Here is a 22,972-nt window from a genome sequence, read left to right as displayed (position 1 = left end):
ATAGGGCAACATGCAATAAGGGTAGTCTTTCTCCAAATATTATAGCACAAAACTGGTTTTTACATGTTTTTCTTTATTTGTGTTTGTTTATTAATACTAGGGCATTAATTATCAGTAAGGTAAATAAAAACTAAATGTTTATAGGTATGTATTTTAGGGTATTTATGTAGTATCGGATAGATCTGTATTAGATTTACGAATGTACATACTGCACTACGGGAACCGAGGGCTGAGACCTTAGTTAGCTACGATTTACAAGTTGAATTTAAAGCAGTTAGCCTACGAACTAGGCACTGTTTACTTTCGGTAAAACAAGGATCGTAATATGAATAGATTACAACTAATTGGTATATCTATGGATCAGTAAGAGTAGTAATACGGCGGCCACGCCTTCAGCTGATTGAAGCGATCTCATCGTCGTCCTCGTCAGCGTCTCACCCTCAGCTCATCATCCTCCAGAGCGAGCGGTTAGATCGGATCGTGTCGATCGCCATTCGCTCATGGCTGCAAAACCAATCGACAGATATTGAGATCAATTTAGGCAATGACTGACTGATTGACTGACTGACTGATTGAATGCATGAGGATCGGCGTGGGATGAGCAATTGAGATTTGTTCGATCTTGAAATTCGAAAGGATCAGATTGATTGGCTGTTGACTGAGTTGTTGGTGCTTGATTTTGGTGTGCTTGTGGGATTTGAATCTGAGTTGGTGTGTTGAAGGTGGCGGTGGCTGTGGCGGTGGCAGTGGAAATGATGCTCGAAATGCTCCGCCGGTGACGTGGTCTGGCGGCCCTGCTCGAGCGTTATTCTTTCTCGCTGCGTATCAGGATCTTTTTTTGCACCAGCTTGCGTACCTGTTGCGTTGTAGGCTGCGATATGCCTCCCTGTTGTTGTTGCTGCTGCTGCTGTTGCTGCTGCTGTTGCTGCTGCAGGCTGCCAACCGTGGGCAAGGTGGTGGTCGTCTGCGTGATGGTCATCACCTCCGCCGGTCCAGCTGTGGGTCCTGCAATGCTCGTGTGCTGCTGCTGCTGCTGCTGTTGTTGCTGCACAACTGCCAGGAGATTGCCACCTGCGGTGGTCTGCAAGCGGACGGGACTGGCGTTCTGCCTCTGGTTATGCTGCAGTGCAGCGATCAGCGTCTGCTGCGTGGTCTGCCCTCCAGCTCCTCCAGAGGCGGCCACTTTCAGCGCACTGGCAATGCTCGGGCCACCGACATGGGTGCGCAGATTGCCTGCAGCCAAGGCCTGAGCGGAGGCAGCTGAAACCACCTAAGGATAAAAAGGATTCAGTTAATTCAACTATTTAGGGAACTTTTCTGAGAGGTAGGTAACCCACCTGAATGGTTTGACGCTGGTTGGCCTGCGACGCCACCGACACGGGAATCACTCGACCCACGCTCGTCTTACCCAGCACCAGGTTAGTGGTGGCGAGGGTGCCCTGTTGGCCACTGCGCATCACCTGCTGGATCTGCTGCACGGTCACCGAGTTGGGAAGCGCCTTTGTGTTCTGGATGTGGAGCAACTGGGCCTGGACACTGTTGCCACCGACCACCTTCTGCTGATGCTGCTGTTGCTGCTGCTGCTGCGAGGCCACGGTGGGCAAAGTGCCGCCGCCAGAGACTGTCACTCCCTGCTGCTGCTGCTGTTGCTGCTGCTGGGGACCAGTGGTCGTCACTATATTGGTGGCCGTGGGCTGACCACTGGCACTGACCAGCTGCGTCATTCGGCTGATCTTACGCGGCATGGTCAGTTGATGTTGCATCTGCAGGTGCCGCATCTGGTTGGGCATAGTCACCTTTATCTGGCTGCCTGGTTTCAGCTGCGGCAGGGTCATATTCACGCTTCCCGCCTGGACAGCGGGATTTGTGGCCGACACCGTGACCCCGCCGGCATTGACACTGCTTCCGCTGGCCGCAGCCGCCGTAGAGGCTTTTACCAGCGAGGCGATCTGCTGCTGGGTCACCTGCTGCTGCTGACCGGCCACTGGGAGTTGGCCCTGCTGCTGCTGTTGTTGTTGTTGCTGGGCAGCGGTGGTGGTGAAGAGCGCTCCAGAGGCCTGCTGCGCCTTTTGGGCGGCCAGAATATTGTGCCGCTTCACCAGCAACATGTCCCCGGTTCCGGCTGTGGTGGTTGTCCCGTCGGCGGACACCACTTGGCGCTGCAACTGCTGCTTCCCGGCCGCCATCTGCTTGATGAACTGCGTCCTGGCCTGGCCGTGCATTTGGACGCTGCTAACCACATTGCCCGCCTGCACGGAGGTGGAGGTTCCCGGCATCCCGGAAACGGCCACCTTTTGACTGGTCACGTGGGCGCTCATATTGCTGGTCTGGATTATGGTGCCTGCCGCTTGCACCAGATTAGCAGTTGCGCCTGTCGTGCCACCAGCTGATCCTCCCGCCACCGCCTGAGTGGTCGTCTGCAACACCTTCAAGCTGCGCTGCCGGTAAAGCTGGATGTGTGCTCCTCCCGGCTGCTGAGCACCCGGTATCACCGTGGTCTTTCCTCCCTGCTGAAGGGCACTCACCGGAATGCCCTTTGTGGTCACCAGCTGGGTGGTCTGCGTGGCTGGGGAAGTGGGCACGGCTGCCAAACGGAGCTGCGTTTGGAACTGCGCCGGACTCACGCCCTGGCCCAAGTTCGGCATGGACACAATGGACTGACCGCCGGCTGTGGTGCGCTGCTGGAGCGTATTCCCAGCCGCTGTCGACACAATCCGCTGGCCCCGCAACATGGCCGTGTTCAAAGTGGTGACCGCTGTGGTCTGGTGCTGCTGTTGCTGCTGACTGGCGGTGGTAGTGAGCACCGTGCCCACGGTGGGCAGAGTGCTCACCGAGACCACCTGCGGAAGGGACTGCGTCTGCACAATGCTGCCCAGCTGCGGGGTCGATACGATCTGGGCGCCGGAGCCGATCTGGGGTTGCACCACTGCTGGCAGAGTCTGCACTGGCGTGGTCAGCACCACGCTCACGCTGGACTGTCCACCAGAAGCGGCTGCCGACTGTTGGGCCAGCTGTTGCAGCTGACCCGCCGTGAGGCTGGAGGATGTGCCCACAATAGTCTTAACCAGCTGCTGGGTGTTGGCCTGGCCCGACTGGCCGGGATGCGTGCGCAACTGCTGCTGCGGCTGGTGGAGCAGAATGGCGGTCTGCTGACCGGGCGACACATTGGAACTGGTCAAATGCTGGATCTGGAGCTGCTGCAGTTGACCAGCAGCGGGCACAGCCACCGTTGTCGTGGTGCTGGGCTGCTGCTGCACCAGCTCCACTGTCTGTTGAACCGGCAGAGTTTGTTGAACCGTCGAAACAGTGGGCAGTTGCTGCTGCACCACCTGCTGCTGCTGCTGCTGTTGCACCTGCTGGACCACTTGTTGCTGCTGCTGTTGCTGCTGCGGTGGAGGTGGTGCCGGCTGTGGCTGCTGCGTTTGCTGCGGCACTTGCTGAACCACTGCCGACTGTGACATCTGCTGTCCTCGCTGCTTCTCCCGAATCTTGTTCGCCTTCATGGCCGCAATGTTCTGCGGCGGCACCGGTTGGTCATAGTTCTGGATGCCGAACTCCTGCAGCACCTCCATATGTTTGGGGTTCATTAGGCTGGGAGCACTGAACTGGCGCTTTGGCGGCGGTGCCTTCTTCAGGTAGGCCGTCTTAATGCTGTCGAAGCGGGAGCGCATCGTCTTGTAAAACGAGGCGTTGTTGTCGCTCACATACAGCTGGGTGGTTCGCAGATATCGCAGCGGACTCTTCAGGTACTCGGACTTCAACGTGGGCTTAATCTTCTTCTGCTTCTTAGGACTCTCCACCACCTTGCCCTCCTCGCGTGGCTGAATGTGGTTTTCGTAACGCCAACGGCACTGCCTCGCCGAGCGGTAGGTCTTCGAACAGAAATTGACCATTTCGGAGACGAGGTCCCAGTTGGGCGTCTGACCCGGCGAGAGCAGCATGAGGCTGCAGGGCAGACCCTGCAGATTCACCAGCACGTGCAGAATGGCAATGTCCTCGAAGACGCACCACTCAGCCATGGCTTCCGGTTCGGTGAGGGGTTTGGCCGGCAGTTGGGGTTTCAGTCCTGGAATCGGCGAGTTCGGCTTGAAGCTGCCGCGGAATCGCTGGCTCTTCAGCTCGCGACGCAGACGGGCCAGCTGCGGAGTTGGGCGATCGAAAAGCGATCTGGGGGGCACGTAGTTGTCCTCCCGGCGCATCTTATTCGGCCTACGGCTACCATCGTACCCAGCATCCGTGCGCGAGCGCTTGTGCTCCTTGCGCACGTAGACTGGCGGCAGATCCATCTCTGCAATGGGCTCCAGCTCGTACATGAACGACAGCGAGTAGTCGATATATATATCATTATCGTCGTCCTGCGGCGGCGTGGGTGGACACCACATCTAGTTAAGGGATCACAAGAGATTAGAACTATGAGCTTTGACTTGTAAATCACAAACCCTCTAACTTACCGGCATCTGCTCCATGGTGTTGCGCGATATCCAGACCTGGACCAGAAGTTAGCCAAGAAAGTTAAAGAAAAGAATAGACGTTCCACATTATTTTCAAGATATAGCAACTCTGTTTTGGTGTTTAGGCTTAGAAACTATTTTTTATTGAACGTATTGCTTTTAATTTGAGCTGAATTAAAAAAGGTTCAAATTTATGGCGTTGTAGCTTTCATTCCGAACAATTTCTATCTTTCGTACGGCGCATAGAGTTAAGAGGGAAGAAAAGGTAACTTAAGAGGGATTCGTAGACATGGACAGAATACTTCAAACTGTGATAATTGGGTTGTAATTGCGACACCAAAACAGAATTCTACATTTGATTTGAGAAAATAATATTTAACAATCTTTGATTGAGTTTCGCTCATTCTTTTCCAACTTTCTGCTTCTAGTGAGGAATTGTTTTCTTTTTCTTTGAATAAACGCACGAAATTAGTCCGTAAATAAAAACCACAACGTCTTTTAGTTTTGTTTCAGATTTAGCTTTGTTTCGGTTTCTTTTTTTTTATACGTATTATCTTGTTACACAATCAATGGATTTTTATACTTTTTAAAGCATAGGAGTTGAGTTCTGTTTTATTGGTTAGTCAATCTATGCTCATAGTCTTTAGATTGGTAGTTATTCGTTTAAGTTAGAGTACAAAATAAATTATAGAATGCAAAAATATTTAACAATTATATAGTATACCTAGGCTTACAAACTAAAGCAGTTTCGTGGGAGAAGAGTGTTTGTTCTGCGTTCTCGATTGGTTTTTTTGACAAACATAATTTAACAACAACAATCGAGGATGTGGTATTTTTGATGCTTACAGTCGAATTCTGGATACTTTAAGTTAACCCTATGTACAATCTGAGAAGTCTTACAAAGCTAACCCAGAAGTCATAAACTCCCCGGTGACCTATATCTACGCTATCCGCTACGCTATATCATGGGCCTACTGCCCCTCAAACTGTCGATCAATCGTTTTGACCAAGTTAAGTTGAATTTGTTATTCTAGACTTTCGCATTGGTTCCGCCGCCTAACTAACTTAGCTCATATGATAGAAGGAAACTCGTTACAGTCTATAAATACTCGTTTTGTATCAATTGGCAGCAGCCACCACCTGGCAGTAGTAACAGCCCAGTAAAGGACCCGTCTCCCTGCGGAGAATTCGTCGCCCACTAAAACGCACACAGCACACACAGCTGATAATACTGACGGAGGGATGAGAGTGAACATCATCACCTGGTTGCTCCGGTCGAGGACGCATTTATTCCCGAAACACCACTAACAGCTGGCGAGGAAGTAGAGCTGGCAGCAGCGGCAGGAGTGGATCTGAGTATCACCCTGGGCGACTTGGTTATCCACCGATGCAGGGTATTGGCATTGCCGATGGATTTGTTATTGGTGTCCTCCCTCTTTATCGGCATTCTCTGGGCCACTTTGCGCCTCGGCTCGCTCTGAGATTGCTTCGGTGTGGACTCGTTTCTAGGAGTCTTTCTGATGCTCCTATTGGCACCGCTGCTTCTGTTCAATGTGTTCACCGCTGGGCTCATGTCAAGGGTCCACAGGTTTATCTTCACCGAGCCGCGCGAACGAGTTCGTGGCGTGTGTCCAACAGCTTCGCTCTCATCACTTTTGTCCGAATGCTGCGGTGGCTCTTTGTTGACCTCCGCTTTGCCATCGTGTTGCTCGTCCGTGTCCGACTCCTCGCTTACATTGTAGTACGTCGAGCTAGTCATGGTGGTGTCCTGCACCTGATCGTGTGCATCCCAGCCATCCAAGCTGCCGGCTTCTTCCTCTCCATTACCATCGGCTGTACCGTAAGTGGAGCTGGACTTGACCTCTGCCTCGGAGTCCTCGGTATCAACATCAATCGTTGCCCCTTCATCGGCTTCTTCATCGTCGTCGTCGTCTTCATCGTCGTTGGTTTGCGATTCATCTTGTGTGGTCTCTTCTTCGAGCGCCGAGCCTGCTGTCTCCTCCTCATCCTCATCGTCCACAGTGGCAACTGCGTCATCGTCTTCGGAATCTTCTTCGGACTCCTGCTGGTCATCCTCATCCTCTTCCTCCTCATCTGGCTCACTGTCATCATCCATATGTTTTAAAGGAACTGCAATGGTAGCCCTTCTCTCCAGCAGTTTTCTGCGTGTTGCGGCCACGGCAACACTATCTCTTCGCCCCCGTTTGGGTGGGGTTGTCTTTACGCTGTTGTTGCTTGTTGCCACACTGGATTTGATAGGCGTCTTCATCATCTTGCTCATGGCGATATTGGCCGATTGCCTTTTGGGACGCTCATCGGTGACTAAAGAGGAATCTTCTAGAGCGGATGCGGCTGCAGAAGCTGCCAAAGCTGTGCGTGTTGTCTTTCTAGTGGGCGGAGTGGGAACAGTGGCCATGTTGACCGCGCCCAGCGAGTGGAGACGGGTGTGCCGCCGAACTGGCGTTACGGCAACTGTACTCTTGCCCCCCGTCGTGGACCTCTTGTTGTTACTACTGCTTCGGCTACTGCTGCTGACCCCCACCCCCACCCCCACCCCCGTCCTCTTTCCTGTGCCTAGTCCTGACCCCACGGGAGCACTCGAATTGTGGCTGTTCTGGAGATTACCCCGAATCGGACCCGATCTCTTACTTCTGCCGTTGCTACTGTTGCTATGGCTACTGACACTTCTACTTAGCTTCTGAGCTGACCGGCTGCGATTTGCCCTCACCGCTGGTCGCTTATTAGAAGTGGAATCTTGTTTGGTATTAACCTGATTGCTTGAATCCTTGCGACTGTAGGTAAGCATCTCCTCGGCTTCCGTTTCCTGCTTGAGCAGCTCCTCCTCCTTGTGCATGGCCGCCAGTCTGTTGGCCTCCCACTCTCGTTTCTGGGCCTCCAGTTCAGCCTCCGCGGCTCGCAATTGTTCCGCTGTCCACGCTGCTCCAGTGGCCTCCACAAAGCGCATTGCATAACGCTCGATAGGAGAGAGCTGGGTGAGGATAAAAACGTGTTAGACATAAGTATGATGGATTCTTATCAAGGGTTTCTTAAGCACTGTAATCACATTTGCAAATGTTAGACGTTGAGTGATACAATCGTGGCGTGGGTTATGTCGCCTCAACTATGTCTGAAGGTCTGCTCCCCGGAGAGAGTTTGCTCTTGGCAATGCTCGCATCATCGAAACCGCATTGAAATGCGAATTTCAATATAAGTTGCAAGTTCTGCCAAAATTTTACAGTGTTAGGAAATGTTAGACGTTGAGTGATACAATCGTGGCGTAGGTTATGTCGCCTCAACTATGTCTGAAGGTCTACTTTCCGAAGAAAGATTGTTCTGCGCAATGCTCGCTTCACCGAAATCGCATATAAATGCAAATTTTCTGTATAAAATGCAAGAACTGCAACAACTTTGAAACGAAAACTTTCTAACTGTGGTAATGATCAAACACTTTAGCAGGGACGGAATAATCTTATGTCAACTATCATAGTTGACCACCAACTCACCTGCTTCACTAAGTTCTGCATTTCCAGATCGGCCTTGCTAAGTTCCACCTGAGCACCTCCTTCCGCGTTCGCCTCTTCCGTTGCAATTGGAATGTTCTCGTCGAACTCGGCCAGATCTGCAGCCACCTCGGCTTTGGCCGTCTTGGTGGCCTGCACATCCTGCTCATCCTCGGCGGCGGCCAACGCGTGCTCGAAAGCGCGCAGAGACTGTTTTTCCGTCTCCACAACTGTCGTTGCCGTGTCGACCACTGTTGTGGTTGTCGTTGCCACAATCTTGTCCTTGCTTTCGGTCTTCTCCTGACTCGTCTCGTCCTGCTCGCTCTGGTCCATCGTAAAGAGATCCTTGATGGTGGAACTCTTGAAGAATGTGGTGGTGAAGTTGCCTCCTTCGATGGCCATGTCGCTGAGCATCCGCTTTTGGTTTGCCTTCTTGAGGATGTTCACCTCAATGGTTTTCTCGGAGACAAGTCGGTAGATGTGAACATCTCGTGTCTGGCCAATGCGATGACATCGATCCTGAGCCTGCGCATCCATAGTGGGATTCCAGTCCGAGTCATAAAAGATCACAGTATCGGCACCAGTCAAATTGATGCCCACTCCACCAGACCTCGTGGAGAGGATGAAACAGAAGATTCTTGTGTCGCCATTGAAGCGCTCCATAAGTATCTGGCGCTGTTCCACCCGCGTGGATCCATCCAAACGAAGATAAATGTGGCCGTGGTAGTTAAGGAAGGCCTCCAAAACATCCAACATCTTCGTCATCTGAGTGAATATCAGTACCCGATGACCTTCAACCTTCAGCTGTCGCAGCAAACGATCCATAGTCTGCAACTTTCCGCAGTCGTACTGAATGAGACGCGGATCCGGGAACTGTGTGGTCATCGCCGAAATGATTGGATGCAACAGTGCCAGCTTTGGCAGCAGGGCCTGACCCACAGTGTCTTCGATCTGGCGTTCACATTGCCAGTTCGTCGATGCAAGGTTCTGCACATATCGACGAATGCGGGGCGCACACACGGGAGGAACATAGATTACAAAGTTGGCAAACAGGGGCTTTAGATCTGCGCATCTTTCTTCGAAGCTTTTTAGCAAGTGGTTCAGGGACCAGCCATCCCGGTGCAACATTGCCGTGCAGCAATTGGAATATCCACGCGTCTGCCAGGTGGATCGCTTTAGCGATCGCGTCGCCTGCATACAGCGCTGAATAGCTCCGCGACAGTCTTCGCCGTATATCGGAGTGGCATCGTTGCGCCGACGATTCACCATTGCCATACGTTTGAGTGAAGCCAATCGCTGCTCCTTGCGCATCTGAATCAGCTCCTGCACTTTGTAGGGATCCTCGGTTTCAGTTTCCTCCTCGGGCTCCGTTTTCCCATTAGCAATGCTCTGCTTTTGTGCTGTGCTTTTTACATGCGTTGCTAGATCCTTTACAATGGGGTCCCTTATCAATTGCTGGGCAGTGGTTGGAGCAGCAGCTACTGTTGTTCCGGAACTCGTTGTGGCCGCCGAGGCTGTGGTTTTACTCGTCAGTGTCAGGCGTGCTCCTGCTGCTCCGGAATTCGTCGCCGGTGTGAGGTAGAAAAATGGCTTGCCATCCTGCATCGTCTTTGCTACTTTGGCGGGCGTTGGTGCGTTTATTTGCGAGCGTGCCCCCAGCAACTTGGAGTTGCTGAGTACACTCAGTGCTCCAGTAGGAGAAGAGGATGCGGTCGATGAAGCTGTTGTCACCACACTGTTAATCACCACTGGCTTCAGTGCCATGTTCACAGGGTTAATGGAGCCACCGACCCTTTTCAAAACCCTACCGCTCGGTAGAAGACTGCGCATTGGCACAATCTTTGAGCCCTCCATCCGCATGGCCGGACTGGCTCCTACCCTCACCGCATTAAGCTTGATGCGCTGTGCCAACTCGGCAGTTCGCACGCGAATGTGAAAGCGGTATTTTCCGTTGGGACAACGGGGAGCCGGTTGGGGTGCTGTATCGATATCCTCGATAAGCTTTCGAGGCGGGGCGAGTAGGCGAGATTTGTGCGAGACGTAGGCGGTCATAGTTTGCTCCAGATGCAGTAACAAAAGGTTCACCGTCTCTAGATTGATTTGCTGTAGGGATTAGATTATGATCAAATTAGTTGACTAACTTATTTCTCATTATATCTACAAATTATTTTCATAAACAATCGAATCAGACAAATGCCTCGCAAATGCGAACATCCTGGGAAAAGTTTACGACTCTCTCCAAAATAGATTAAGCCCAACTATCAGTGACAGTTTAACATCATTTTCAATATTTCAAAAAATAATCAGGGGGAAATGGGTTGAGAGGACACTCCTTTGACTCACCGTGAACGGATCATACTCCATTATGTCGGAGACGAGACGCGGCGTGTGGAATGTAATGCCCGCCATTTGAAATGGCGAAATGGTAGGTCGCACCTCGAACATGTTCGGGTGATTGCACACCTTTCGCAGCTGCATCAAAACATTTATCACGCTCAGCAAGTTTCCAGTTTGCAGGGTTTCCCGAGTTCTGTAGAAGAAACATAAATTGGGTAAGCAATAATGTTTTTATGAAATCCTTAAAATGCATACTTACTTGGAGCGACTCATGAAATCCTCGTACAGATAGCGCTGGCGATTCGACAGACGGCACATGACCACATGCTCATACTTCTTTGGCATTTGTTTTTCCACCTCCTTTTTGAGGCGTCGAAGTAGAAACGGACGAATTACCTGCACGGAAAAATAAGGGCAATATGCTAATTACTGCGCATTTAGTTTGAAATTATGAAAAATATTATAAAAATATGGTGTTAGGGGCGTTTTCAATGTGAGCAACATGGTGTAAACTTGACCACATGGATAAGACGCATCTCCTTTATCTGGCAAACTGTCAAATTGTCATCACATGAGGCTAAATATCAAAGTGACACAGAGTGCGTTTGCATTACGGGTTTAATTCCAGAACTTTCTTTTACAAAAAGACTGTACACAAAGTAAACGGATTAGAGATAGCAAACTAAAATCACATGCTATTGTGAGGATTTTTTTGGCACACATCTACGATTTTCAAGAGCATTTAACAGGCTGGCAAGAAAACGCTTTTAGGTGCAATGGTAATTATTTTATATTTGAGTGTGAAATGCGTTTTCAATGTAATCACCCTTAGACGAGCTTGACCACATGGATAAGACGCATCTCTTTAATTAGCAAACTGACAAATTGTCGTCACACGTAGAATACAAAATGTGACACAGAGTGCGTTTGCGTAAACTATTTCAACCTTTCTTTAAAGTCTTATAAAGGATGTTCACAACGTAAACGGATCAAAGTTATTATAAGAACTAATATCACTTGCTATTGTAAAGCTTGCTCTTGCACACATCTACGATTTTCAACAGCATTTAATAGGCTGGCAAGAAAACGCTTTTAGGTGCAATGGTAATTATTTTATATTTGAGTGTGAAATGCGTTTTCAATGTAATCACCCTTAGACGAGCTTGACCACATGGATAAGACGCATCCCTTTAATATAGCAAACTGACAAATTGTCATCACACGTAGAATACAAAATGTGACACAGAGTGCGTTTGCATAAATTATTTCTTTTAGAAAGTATGTTCACAACGTAAACGGATCACAGTTATTGAAGAACTAATATCACTTGCTATTGTAAAGCTTGGTCTTGCACACATCTACGATTTTCAAGAGCATTTAAGGGGCTGGCAAGAAAACGCTTTTAGGTGCAAACACTCAAAATCATTTATAGTCAGCGGTATGGAATTCTGTTATGGAAGAACACAGAAACACTTGCAGCTGAGCTTTGCTCTGGCACACATCTACGATTTTCAAGAGCATTTAATGGGCCGACAAGAAAACGCTTTTAGGTGCTATACAATCCCAAAAACCTAATCTTAGTTTCACTGTTATGCTTACCTTGTGCAAACGCGTTATCAATGTCTCGTTGTACTCCATATTGCCTTCAATCATGCCTGTCATTGGATTGGAGAACCACTCCTTAAACTCGCGATGCGATGAGAAGACATACGGCATGAGGAAGTGCATCAAGGACCACAGCTCCATCAAGTCGTTCTGCAGTGGGGTTCCAGTCAACAACAGCCGTCTATAGAAATAATGGAAAAATACTTGTTAAATCAAATCTTGTAGAAAGCTTTTTGGTTATCTGTCTCAAAACAGGGCCACAAGCATTCTAGGGCAGGTTAGCATGCTCTGGTTTAGTATGCGGCATTATAGCGAATTTAATTTTAGCACCTAAGCGTAGTCGCCATGCTAGTTTAGCAATCGCATGGTAACTGATTTTTGGTGCTGGCCGGCGGCAGGCAATGCAATGCATTCCAAATCCCCTTATACTAACCTTTCGGTGGAAAAATTAAGAAGCAGCTGCCAACGCTGCGACTTGAAGTTCTTAATGTTCTGCGCTTCATCCAGAATCAGATATTTCCACTTTTTGCGGCGAAAGCTCTGCTGATCTTGCACCACCAGTTTGTAGGATGTGATGCACACATGGAAAGCATTTGGCTTAGTCCAGCCCACTCGCTTCAGTTTGCGCTCCTTCTGGGAGCCATAGTAGGTGAGTATTTTGAAACCAGGGCACCACTTCTTGAACTCCATTTCCCAGTTGAGCATCACAGACGAAGGCACCACAATGAGGTGAGGTCCCCAGTTACCCCTAGCGCAGGCGAGATGGGCCAATAGAGCAATGGTTTGGATGGTCTTTCCCAGACCCATCTCGTCGGCCAGGATGCCATTAAGTTTACGCTCGTTCATTGTGACCAGCCAATCGAGTCCGATGTGCTGGTACTCACGCAACGAGTGCTTTAGCAGGAAGGGGACTGGCGTAACAACATTGGTGGAGGACAAGGTATTGCCCTTGGGTTGTAGACTCTCGGCCAAAGCGGCTGCATCGTTTAGCATGTCGTCCTTGTTGCCGCTTGCTCCTGCTGTGCTGCCGCTTCCAGCAGCTCCACTAGTAGGGTCGGCATCCGTCATCAGACTCTTGAGACCGCCCTCCTGTTCGTCCTGCTCCTCCACATCAGTGTCAGTTTTAATAGTAGAAAGATCTTCTTCATCCTCGGTATCTTCGCTTTCGTCTGTGGAGTCATCAACAGCCGTTGAATCATCATCCGAGTCCAGCTCAGGTCCACGAGGCGCCAGCTTTCTTCGTTTCGGACTAGGCGGCTGGTCACTTCCTCTACCAGATTTGTATTTCGCAAGTAGCTGCTCGACTGAGAGATCGTTGTCCGCTTCCAACTCATCGATCTCCTTTTTGTGGTCAATCTCCTGTTCGGCCTCTTCCTGCTTGCTGATGGTATTCTCGTCATCATCACTAGTTCCTTTTGCCTCGAACTCGCTGTCATCGCTGTCATCAGGAGATTCCGTCTTAATAGCCGAGCTTTGCTCCTCCTGCATGAGCTTATCACGATTCTCTAAATAGCCAGGCGGTAGGTCGTTGAGGAAATCATTAAAGTCCATTGTAGACTCCTTGGCCAGCGCCGTCACCTCGTCTTTAACATCGGCTGCCTCTTCTTCGGCCTTAGCGATAGTCTCCTCATCGTCTTCGGAGCCAGACTCAGGTCGAAAATCATCTATAAAGAGGTAGATATTGCAATTAGAATTGGTTTTAAGCTTAAAATACCTTATGAACTTGGAGGCAAAAGCATCAGGCAAATGCCTCGCAAATGCGACCATCCCAAGGTAACATCGAAGTGTTCAAAAATAGACCACAACAACGTTTCAGTGTGTAGTTTATCATCAAGTGCTTAATTTACAGGAATGTCGTGTCAAAATTTAACTCACCATCGGACTCACGCTTCGGCGAGGTAAGACGGCTGGAGTCAAGACTGGGCGTGTCCGCCACACTCTTGTTCATGCCTTCGGCTAGTTGCTGTGAGAACTTCTCTGTCTGGTCGACAATAAAGCTGAGATGCTGGTCTAAGGCCTGCTTCCGTTTCTCCTCAATCTTCGTCTGGTGCTTGTACTCCACCAGCTTCTCCACATTCGACCAGAAGCTCTTCACCTCGCGCGCAATGAAGGATGCCACACGCCTCAGCTGCAGCTCTTGGGCCTTTTCCGCGCGCTGAGCAGCAGTGGCCTTGTCCTGGAAATACTTTTGCACCATCTTGGCGCACTTCTTGGCCGCGTTCTTTTTCCACTTGCGCTCCTGTGCAAAGTCGGCCGCCAGCCAGACCATCTCCTCGAGGAGGTAGTCCCAATGGGCCTTGGGGCGGCTGGGCTCCTGCAGCTTGGGCAGGCGCCGCTCAGTCCATAATCCCTCTCGCTGTAGTTCCGATATGCGCTGCATCACATACACCTCCTGTTTGGCTTTGAACGAGAACTCCTGCGCCGCGCTGTTTGGTGTGCCTGAGCCACCGGCCAACGCAGGACTAAGCATGCTGCCGGAGGTGGGAGTGCCGGGCGTGAGGACTCCGCTTCCGCCCAGCGCTGCCGGACCATTTCCAGTGTAGAGTGGTGTAGGTGTACCGCTGCCTCCTCCCCTCCTCCTCCTGTTGAAGTCGATGCGCCTGCGGCATTACTCTGACTTTGTGGGCGTCGCAGCGCCGTTGATCCCACTGACGTATTGCAGGGTAACAGCGGAGTGCCACCTTGGAAAAGAAGTCATAAAAACAGCAATTAGTACAATGAACATTTATCTGAGGGACGGTGGTAAAAGATCAACTCTTGGCATGCTGAAAAGTGCATCAAGTAGGAAAGAGCTACCAGGAAAGCAATAATGAATGAATGGAATAGAATAAACATGGTAATCGTTTGCGAATCGGTTGCTAAACGAAAGATGTGGGAACTGCATGCAAACTTAGTCTTAGTGTGGAGCCCGAATTCAATGCGGCAGCTGTTGAAAAATCGCTGCCACATGGATAAGCGAAGCACCGTTTTACTCTTGCAAGCTTTCAAATTGTCATCACATGAGGCTGTCTATCAATATGACACAGAGTGCGCTTGCCTATCCCGCCCGAGTTAGAGATACAGTTTAAATTGGACCTGATTCATTCCTGGGTCCAGGTCACTGCAACTGCGACTATTGCTATGTCACACATTTATTAGACTGGCAAGAATACGCTTTTGGGTGCATTTTCCGGGATCGTTTGTAGTCAGCTATATGGATACCTGCCATCGAGATAGGCCGAATCACTTGCAACTAAGCTTTGCTCTGGCACACATCTACGATTTTCAAGAGCATTCAACGGGCTGACAAGAAAACGCTTTTAGGTGCTGAATATAACTAGGCTAAGAATAATGGTTAAGCATGTGGATGAATAGATGGCTGAGTTGTTGACAAAAAAAAGACCCAAGCGGTGTAATGAGTCCGTGAGATCGACGCGTTTTCTAATTTGCTAAGTATGCTACCTTGCTTACAAATCAACGCAATCAATAAAACAATACATTCATCAATTATTAATGAATTCAAACTGAAATCAAAGTATTAAGCAGATTTACCAATCCAAACTAAGGGCAATAACACCAATTCTAAAAAACACTTTACAAATTGAAAACATAATTTTTATGCACATCAATGCACTACTTTGCTTGGCAAATGATAAAATGCTTCAATAGTTAACACACAAACTGGTTTAAATAAGAATGGAAATCAAAACAAAAGAATTTTAGCTGTGAAAGATTTTTGATATTTTTTGTTGTTTGCGAACGATAAGCACCTGGCACCAAAGGTACAGAAGGATTTCCTACGGCAGCAGGAGGAGCAGGTATTTGACCGAAGACCATACCGTGACGACCTCCTAAAGGTCTACCGGGTATGTGACCTATATTATAACGATAACGATACAATTATGGTGAGTTGAAAGTGTGTGCGTTATAGGAGGATGTAGGCAGCATTAATGTGGAAACAGAAATCGGAAAAGAAATAAATTCGTAAATAATAAACAGCAGTACGGGTTAATCGGTTATGTGGTTATGCGTGTGATTTAGTAGGTGTGTGTTTGTGTGATAAACTAACAAAATAATCTTTGCATTTTGTGAGTTTAGTTAGCTTTTGTTGTAATTTGTATTAGTAATGCACAATATTTGGCGAATATCGATATAACATTATAAGTTTTTAGTGCAGGACGTGCGTTGGCAGTTGGCGCGGTTTTAGTTTCAGTTTCAGAATTACAGGAGTTGGTATGCAGTTGGCTAAAATGTTTGCATCGATTTTACAATTTGAATTTGGCATAAATATTGGGACGAACATAACAATTTTAAAACAACGAAAAATACAATTTTGTTTGGTCGAAACGAACACAACAGAAACACAAAAGTCTTTATAACAATGAGAGAGATCAGAGTATGCGATTATGAACGCGGTGAATTCACCTTGTTGGGTTAACTGGACAACGGCAGCGGGTAGCTTTGTTGAAATGGCCACTGGTGTGGCTCCAACGGCTGGGATTTTGATCTCCGCCTCTGGTGGTAGGACATTACTAGCCTCCGACGCGCTCCCAGTTGTGGTAGTGACGGTGACACTTGCAGCAGCTCCTGAGACTGTGCTGCTTGCGTTGCTTGTGGGTTGTGTTGCTGCGGGACTTGAGGTTGTGTTGCTGCCAATTTTGCTTGGCACTTGAGATTGCGAATTCTGTAAGCATCGAAATCCGAGTTAGTATAGAACAGTAAACTTAAATAAAATAGAAGCTTTTATGTTTCATTCAGACAAATGCCTCGCAACTGCGAACATCCCTTTAAAAACCAGAATCAATCAAAAATAGATCGATTAAGGCACTCAGTTTGTTTCTAACATCATTATGATGGCTCTATGTTACCATTTCTCAAAGGATTCCTACCGTTTTTACTGTATTATTGAAGTTGCTGCCCTCCAATGGAGCTGGCGCCGTCGTTCCTGTGTTGGTTCCGCCGACCAATGAAGTTTCCACAATGGCTGCCTGTTGAGTGGTATATTTTTGGGCTTGACTCTGTGCCGCAGCTGCTGCTGCTGCCGATGTGCTTGGCTTATCCTCGTGTATCAGCTGGTCTATACGATTTGCATTACTGTAGCTGATGAACTGCGGGGTTGGTGTCTTCTTGCGCCACGCAGGGTAGTCCATCATACTGCCGCCGTTTTGTAGGTAAAAGTATTCGGACACATTTTCAAGATGTCTGGTGATGGAAACGGAAGGCGGTGATATGGGTAAAGTAAGGAGTACCACAGGGAAACAGACCTTTCCTTAAGATTACGCAAGATCTGCAACTTCTGCTGGAGAATGCGCTTCTTCAGGGCATTCAGGTCCTGCAGGGCCGTTGATGAAAGCCCACCGACCTCGCTGCTGGAGGCCACCGATGCTGGGAGCAGAGAGCCCACAATGTTGCTGCTCCCGGCTGTACCAACAATGCTGGTGGCGCTCGTCCTATCCTCGCTGTTGTCCAAACGCTGACGCTTGGCCTGCGGCGGCGAAACAGAGGCTTCTATGGTGCTCGTGGTGCTGGAGGAGGCGGATGGGTTGGTGTGGGCGGATGCTGCTGCTGCTGCCGTTGCCTCTGTCGTTTGCTGTTGTTGTTGCGGCAAGGGCGACAGCGGCACAGGCAGCTGCGCACTGGGCAGATGCTTCTGTTTGCTGCTGCTTGCGATGCCTTTTGATTGGGTCGCAAGGTGATGGTGATGATGGCGGGTGGCCGGCAAGGCTGCTGCTGATCCTGCTCCTGCTGGTTCTGTTATGGTCGTTGTTTTGGCTGTCGAAACTGATTTTTCCGTTGAATGTGGAGTTACGCGGTCTGGCACAGCAGGAGGGGCCGGGCTGAGCCCTTCATGCCCCCCTCCTGCTGAATTACCTTCATTCATGTTTGAGACATCTGCAAGAACAACAAAAACAAAGGCGGAAGAGGGGTGTGAGTTCCCAGTATTATTTTGAACTGACAGCAGTTGGCGGGAAAATAAAAGGAAAAGTGCTTTGTCGAGCACATGTTTCGTTGATGCAGCCCTGGTCAGACTTTAGAACCCATTAAATTAGCATTGACTATGATTTTACCATTTGCGCTGCGTAATATCCACTATCAAAAGTTCTGAACAAATAAATTCATAGTCATCTTATAAAAAAAAAAAAACGCTTATCACACAGAATGCACCCCTTGAAAACCAAGAAAATGCAACCCTGCGTCTTGGTTTTTTTCCATGCCTATCACACACGCGTTTTTTTTTCGACTTTCGCAAGAAAACAGTAAAAAACCGATATTCATTGCACTACCTTTTCTATTGTTCGCAAGATTTTTAAATTTTCACCAGATTTCAACGCTCAAAGTAAGCATTTCACACATACACGAGCAGAGTGCCGAATTCCGGCTGCTAGAACGGTACAACTATACACATAATCATGGCGGCTTCGCTTCTTTGTGTTGGTGTGCGCGTCGATTCTCCGCGCGGCAGACATTTTTTTCACTTTTTTCGTACCTCAGACGGGGAGAATTTTAATCACAAGATATCAGCATCTCTGCACGGCATCCGGGCTTGAAAATGGTGCGGATGCGTTGTGGAAAATGTGCCACACTCGTTGGACTCCAATCGACACCGAATTTCTTGCACATTTATTGGAATATTGTCTGGCAGAAGTGCGCGAGCACGTCCGCTCGAGTTCGAAACAACAAGAAAATTGGTGTGACCGTTAATGTGGTGAGCAGATATGCCAAAGCAGAGCTGTTTTGGTGTAGCACTTGCGCAAAGCTGATAAAATGCCTACTTTTCAGAGTTTTTTTTAAATCACCTAATACTGTGGTTTTCTTCTTACATTTTTTTTGGAAAGTATAAATTTAACCAAATTTTTGTTCTTAGATTGGTGATTTTGGACTCTACTGAAAGTAGACAAATGCATACCCTAGTTAAAATTTCTAACGCACCTAAAGGATTTATTTCCTATCCAGTTCATACATACATTCTTATTTAGCATTACTGGGCAAGTAGATATAACCATGTACGTTTGAGTTTTCAATAGAAACTATCAATACCGTTTGGAAGCTCAGGTTAAAATCCGGAAGCTTGAAACTTTTAGAATCGTCTTTTTATGGGTGTACGCAGATTAATTGGGAAAATCCGCAGTTTGGGCGTCAATATACTATAGCTGCCAGAGCTAAAGTTTTTTTTTTTTAATTTTTCCAATATAATTAAAAGCAAAAATACCTATTCTCGTTATAAAAAATTGAACGAAATGAAATTTGTGCCATATTTAACTACACATGGTTATATATAAATCAGACTTGAAATCAAGTCTTGACGCTATAACTTGAACTCGAATTTTGTTTTTTAAAGTATTTTCGCAGTAGCCAGGGAAAATTGAAAATTTTGAAAACTGTTTAGCGGATTTCTCAAAAACAATGGTATTTTTTCATGAATTTTTCACCAAATTCTTTAGTAAAACGTGACCTAGAACAGGATATACCTTTATATCTTGCACAAATAGTATTTGATATGGCGCCAAAATATTGCTGTATTGTACTTATACATTTCGTTTTAATGAAGACCGCTAGATCCAGAGAAAAGTTCATGCATTCATCATACACATTTACTGTACGACGCGATTTTTATATAATGTTTTTGGCGAATTATTAATTATTAATTTAAATTTTAAATGTATTATGGTACTAAAACCGTGAGCTTATTAAAATATTTAAGAAAAATTAATTTGAGCGTGCGCCCAAACTTAATAACCCCTAGATACGCCTCTGGCTCAATATGAGGGTCCTCCATCTGCTCGCCAAATGCTACGGCCAGGAACTGGTCACACTGGCAAACAATGCTGACGACACGACAAATTCGTTTTAAATCTTTCTTGCGTGCGTAAAAATGCGCAAGCACGGTGCCAGCGCAACACACGCACCCGTAATTGGAACAAATGTTTGCTGAACCTCATCCGCCCACTCAATGTAAGCGCCAACGTCTCTTCCACCGCCGTCGCCGTCGTCGTCGCCGCCGGATTATTTTGTTTACAATTTTGCTTACACAAGTGCAGTCGTCGATAGCCCTTATTTCCGAAGTGACAAGTACGTAGTTTTCGCGTATCGATAGCAGATAGTCACAGGTGGATGATACTCAGCACAGAGCAGCTCTTTGTCTGACTAACGATCTTGCATACGCGGCCAGACGCCCACGAAGAAACCAAAAACGAATCCCAATTCGCGGGTCGAGTGAAAGTTCGAAGGATACCCGGCAAAATGCTGGCCCACTCCGCCCATGTGATGACGCTGGCAAACAGTATCATAGGCGTCGGCATCCTGGCCATGCCCTTCTGCTTCCAGAAGTGCGGCATCCTGCTGTCCATAGTTCTCCTGGTTCTGAGCAATGGAATCACCCGGGTTTGCTGCCACTATCTTATCAAAACCTCGCTGCTGACACGTAGGAAGAGCTTCGAGATGCTGGGTCTCCACGCTTTCGGCGCTTCCGGTAAGCTGCTGGTGGAGCTGTGCATCATTGGCTACCTGATCGGAACGTGCATCACGTACTTCGTAGTTGTGGGCGATCTGGGACCGCAGATAATCGCCAAGATTTTCACCCTGAATGTGGCGGAGCATCTGCATCTGAGAAGTCTGGTAAGAAGCTAAAATTTAAGAAAAAATCATAACGATAAACTTACTCTTGTTTTTCAGGTCATGGTCGTGGTGACAGTGGTCTGCATAGTGCCCCTGGGCATGCTTCGGAATGTGGACAGTTTGTCGGCCGTATGTACCGCTTCCATTGGATTCTACGTCTGCCTCATTCTGAAGATCGTGCTGGAGGCCCAGCCTCACATTACGGCCAACGACTGGACGGAGAAGGTGCTCTACTGGGAGCCGGCAGGCGTGCTCCAGTGCCTGCCCATCTTCAGCATGGCGCTCTCCTGCCAAATGTGTGTACCCACAGCTTTCATTGTTTGGTACGATACGATTAAATATTTGTTCAATCTGCAGGCAGCTGTTTGAGGTCTTCGATAGTATCAACAACCAAAGCCTCGACAAGTTAAACGGTATCGTGCGCAACGCCACTTGGATCTGTACCTTTGTTTACATATCCGTGGGTTTTTTCGGCTATGTGGCCTTCTGTACTCACACCTTTTCGGGTAAGCCAGGCACCTTGATGACGCATTTCAAGAACTACATATTTTGCTTCGTATTTATAGGAAACATTCTGGTGAATTTATCGACCTCCTTTGGCAGCGATATCATCAAAATTGGCTTTGTGCTGTCGATTGCTTTCAGTTTTCCTCTGGTTATCTTTCCCTGCAGGGCCAGTCTCTACTCGCTCCTATACAGAAAGGTAATTATAGATGTTATCTGTTTGTATCCATACTCATAAATTTGTTTTGACAGGGCCACTCGGAGAGCAGTAGTTACATACCGGAGCAACGTTTCCGATTCATCACTATCTTCATTGTTGTCTTTTCGCTATGCGTGGCGCTTGTAATACCTTCCGTGGAGCTGATCATTGGATTGGTGGGCTCTACGATTGGCGTGGCCATATGCATTATGTTTCCCGCATCCAGTTTTCGCAAGATCATCAAAAAGGAATCAATGGAACGCACGCTGGCCCAGTTTGTATTTGTGAGTGGGTTCCTTTTAATGATTTTAGGAACTTACGCAAACCTGAGTGCGATTGATGAGAAGAGCTCGGGACCGGAGTTCGATATAGTTCCAATAGTCACGCCCCTGTACCCCGTGGGTCAAGTACCCGCTGTTGTCGGTGAGCTACCCAAACATTTGGCCAAGGATCCGACCGAAAATGAGAAGAACCTTTTGCTGAAAAAGTTGGAAGTTCAGAATCCAGAGTTAGTAAAGGAAACTGTAGAGGAAAAGATACTCGAAAAGCCAAAGGTATTGCAAACAGCTTCCTCCGATAGCCCACCGTTGCCTCCACTGCCCATCGATGAAGTTCATGTAGTTCCCTTAGAAAATGATAAGGCTGCAAGTGATATTAAAAAACCACTAGAAACGGCGGCAGAGGTAAACCCACCTGAAACCAAAACAGTCGACGTCAACCTGACCGATGATAAGCCCAAAGAAAATCCACCTGTTGTCGTCGCAGCGCCATCGGAAGCTCCTAAAGTAGAATCAAGTCTGTTATCAGCAAGCAATACAATTGATGGAGCGGCTATAAAGAAAGAGGAGGAGGTGGCCGCCGAGGAGCAGAAGGAGAATAAAGCTAGTGCAGACGAGTTGGCCAAGACCCAAAAAGAACTTAAAGAAACCAAGAAACTGCTGGCTAAAACCGTTGGCGAGCTAAACGAAGAGCTGGCCAAAAATAATCCACTTAGCCAGCAGCCTTTGGAGTTAGAGAAGAAGCAACCTTTAAAGGTTGCCGTTAAAGAAGCTGAAGAATCGGTAAAATCTGAAAATACGCTGAAGGAATCGCAACCTGTTGCTAAAGAAAAGGAGCAGCGCAGGCCCAAGGCTTCATTAATGGATATACTCACGGAAAATACTCATTTGCGCGATGAGAAGGAAGCCCATGCCGGTGTTTTCGAACCGCTCTCCTACAAAACAGGAGAGCTACTTAGGAACTCCAGCCTGGACACAGCATCTCTGATCAAGCGGTTGCCCATCCCTCTGGCTCTAATGGTAAATGGGACTCAGCCAAAGCAGCAAATGACTCGGACATTAAAAAACCAAATCTGGAAGACAACGTAGAGGCCATCCGCCGGGAGCTTCTCAACCTGCGAGCTTCAAAAGACGCCACAGAGCAACCACCGACGAGAGTCAAACGGGAGGCTTCCAACGAGGAAAACTGCCTTCGAGAGCCCAAACTAGATGAAGTTAGCAAAAATGTGGGCGCAGCTGCCTTGGTCTTAAACATGGAAAGTATTGGACGTGATCTCAAGTCCATCAAAGATGACGATGTCGAGGTGACCACTGAAAACGAATCCAACAAAGCGAGTCCAAACGGAACCCAAACCCCGCTGCTTACGTAATGTGGAAAGTCTACAAAGTATGCAAAGCTTTATGTACATAAACTTTACACGTATTTATTTAGTTTATAAGAGAACGTAGCCTAGGAGTGTATACAAATATACATATATGTACGTACCGTTCATATGACTTGGG

At 48.0% G+C, this 22,972-nt stretch overlaps 2 protein-coding genes and 13 non-coding genes across 15 annotated transcripts; 1 reads left to right on the top strand and 14 right to left on the bottom strand.

The window, feature by feature from the left end:
• Window positions 1-53: 53 nt before the first annotated feature.
• LOC128256196 (helicase domino) lies at window positions 54-18,499 on the bottom strand. The gene is given in 16 exon segments (XM_052986399.1): window positions 54-1,270; window positions 1,338-4,382; window positions 4,452-4,487; window positions 7,222-7,440; window positions 7,955-10,054; window positions 10,295-10,481; window positions 10,548-10,684; window positions 11,888-12,074; window positions 12,327-13,557; window positions 13,769-14,468; window positions 14,471-14,574; window positions 15,643-15,747; window positions 16,298-16,556; window positions 16,762-17,074; window positions 17,137-17,764; window positions 18,360-18,499. Coding segments are annotated over 15 exon segments (9,705 nt in total). The 5' UTR covers window positions 17,754-17,764; window positions 18,360-18,499; the 3' UTR covers window positions 54-805.
• Window positions 10,130-10,239, bottom strand: LOC128256310 (small nucleolar RNA Me28S-Am2589). The gene has a single exon (XR_008267718.1). It is a non-coding gene; the product is annotated as a small nucleolar RNA Me28S-Am2589 (small nucleolar RNA).
• Window positions 10,759-10,898, bottom strand: LOC128256323 (small nucleolar RNA psi18S-841/snoR66). Its single transcript, XR_008267730.1, has one exon. It is a non-coding gene; the product is annotated as a small nucleolar RNA psi18S-841/snoR66 (small nucleolar RNA).
• Window positions 10,935-11,064, bottom strand: LOC128256315 (small nucleolar RNA psi28S-3316). Its single transcript, XR_008267723.1, has one exon. It is a non-coding gene; the product is annotated as a small nucleolar RNA psi28S-3316 (small nucleolar RNA).
• Window positions 11,084-11,220, bottom strand: LOC128256312 (small nucleolar RNA psi18S-841/snoR66). The gene has a single exon (XR_008267720.1). It is a non-coding gene; the product is annotated as a small nucleolar RNA psi18S-841/snoR66 (small nucleolar RNA).
• LOC128256314 (small nucleolar RNA psi28S-3316) lies at window positions 11,256-11,389 on the bottom strand. The gene has a single exon (XR_008267722.1). It is a non-coding gene; the product is annotated as a small nucleolar RNA psi28S-3316 (small nucleolar RNA).
• LOC128256311 (small nucleolar RNA psi18S-841/snoR66) lies at window positions 11,409-11,546 on the bottom strand. Its single transcript, XR_008267719.1, has one exon. It is a non-coding gene; the product is annotated as a small nucleolar RNA psi18S-841/snoR66 (small nucleolar RNA).
• Window positions 11,567-11,699, bottom strand: LOC128256313 (small nucleolar RNA psi28S-3316). The gene has a single exon (XR_008267721.1). It is a non-coding gene; the product is annotated as a small nucleolar RNA psi28S-3316 (small nucleolar RNA).
• Window positions 11,713-11,843, bottom strand: LOC128256317 (small nucleolar RNA psi28S-3316). Its single transcript, XR_008267725.1, has one exon. It is a non-coding gene; the product is annotated as a small nucleolar RNA psi28S-3316 (small nucleolar RNA).
• On the bottom strand, window positions 12,135-12,279 carry LOC128256318 (small nucleolar RNA psi28S-3378). Its single transcript, XR_008267726.1, has one exon. It is a non-coding gene; the product is annotated as a small nucleolar RNA psi28S-3378 (small nucleolar RNA).
• On the bottom strand, window positions 13,625-13,733 carry LOC128256320 (small nucleolar RNA Me28S-Am2589). The gene has a single exon (XR_008267727.1). It is a non-coding gene; the product is annotated as a small nucleolar RNA Me28S-Am2589 (small nucleolar RNA).
• Window positions 14,790-14,931, bottom strand: LOC128256322 (small nucleolar RNA psi18S-841/snoR66). Its single transcript, XR_008267729.1, has one exon. It is a non-coding gene; the product is annotated as a small nucleolar RNA psi18S-841/snoR66 (small nucleolar RNA).
• Window positions 15,071-15,201, bottom strand: LOC128256316 (small nucleolar RNA psi28S-3316). Its single transcript, XR_008267724.1, has one exon. It is a non-coding gene; the product is annotated as a small nucleolar RNA psi28S-3316 (small nucleolar RNA).
• On the bottom strand, window positions 16,620-16,727 carry LOC128256321 (small nucleolar RNA Me28S-Am2589). Its single transcript, XR_008267728.1, has one exon. It is a non-coding gene; the product is annotated as a small nucleolar RNA Me28S-Am2589 (small nucleolar RNA).
• LOC128256198 (putative sodium-coupled neutral amino acid transporter 10) lies at window positions 18,438-22,961 on the top strand. The gene is given in 8 exon segments (XM_052986406.1): window positions 18,438-18,578; window positions 19,617-19,980; window positions 20,043-20,488; window positions 20,546-20,784; window positions 20,846-20,994; window positions 21,055-21,191; window positions 21,245-22,508; window positions 22,511-22,961. Coding segments are annotated over 6 exon segments (2,493 nt in total). The 5' UTR covers window positions 18,438-18,578; window positions 19,617-19,980; window positions 20,043-20,113; the 3' UTR covers window positions 22,840-22,961.
• Window positions 22,962-22,972: the final 11 nt, after the last annotated feature.

This window comes from Drosophila gunungcola, assembly GCF_025200985.1.
Source record: "Drosophila gunungcola strain Sukarami chromosome 2R unlocalized genomic scaffold, Dgunungcola_SK_2 000013F, whole genome shotgun sequence".
Classification (NCBI taxonomy): Eukaryota; Metazoa; Arthropoda; class Insecta; order Diptera; family Drosophilidae; genus Drosophila; species Drosophila gunungcola.
This window is presented reverse-complemented; position numbering and strand designations above follow the sequence as displayed.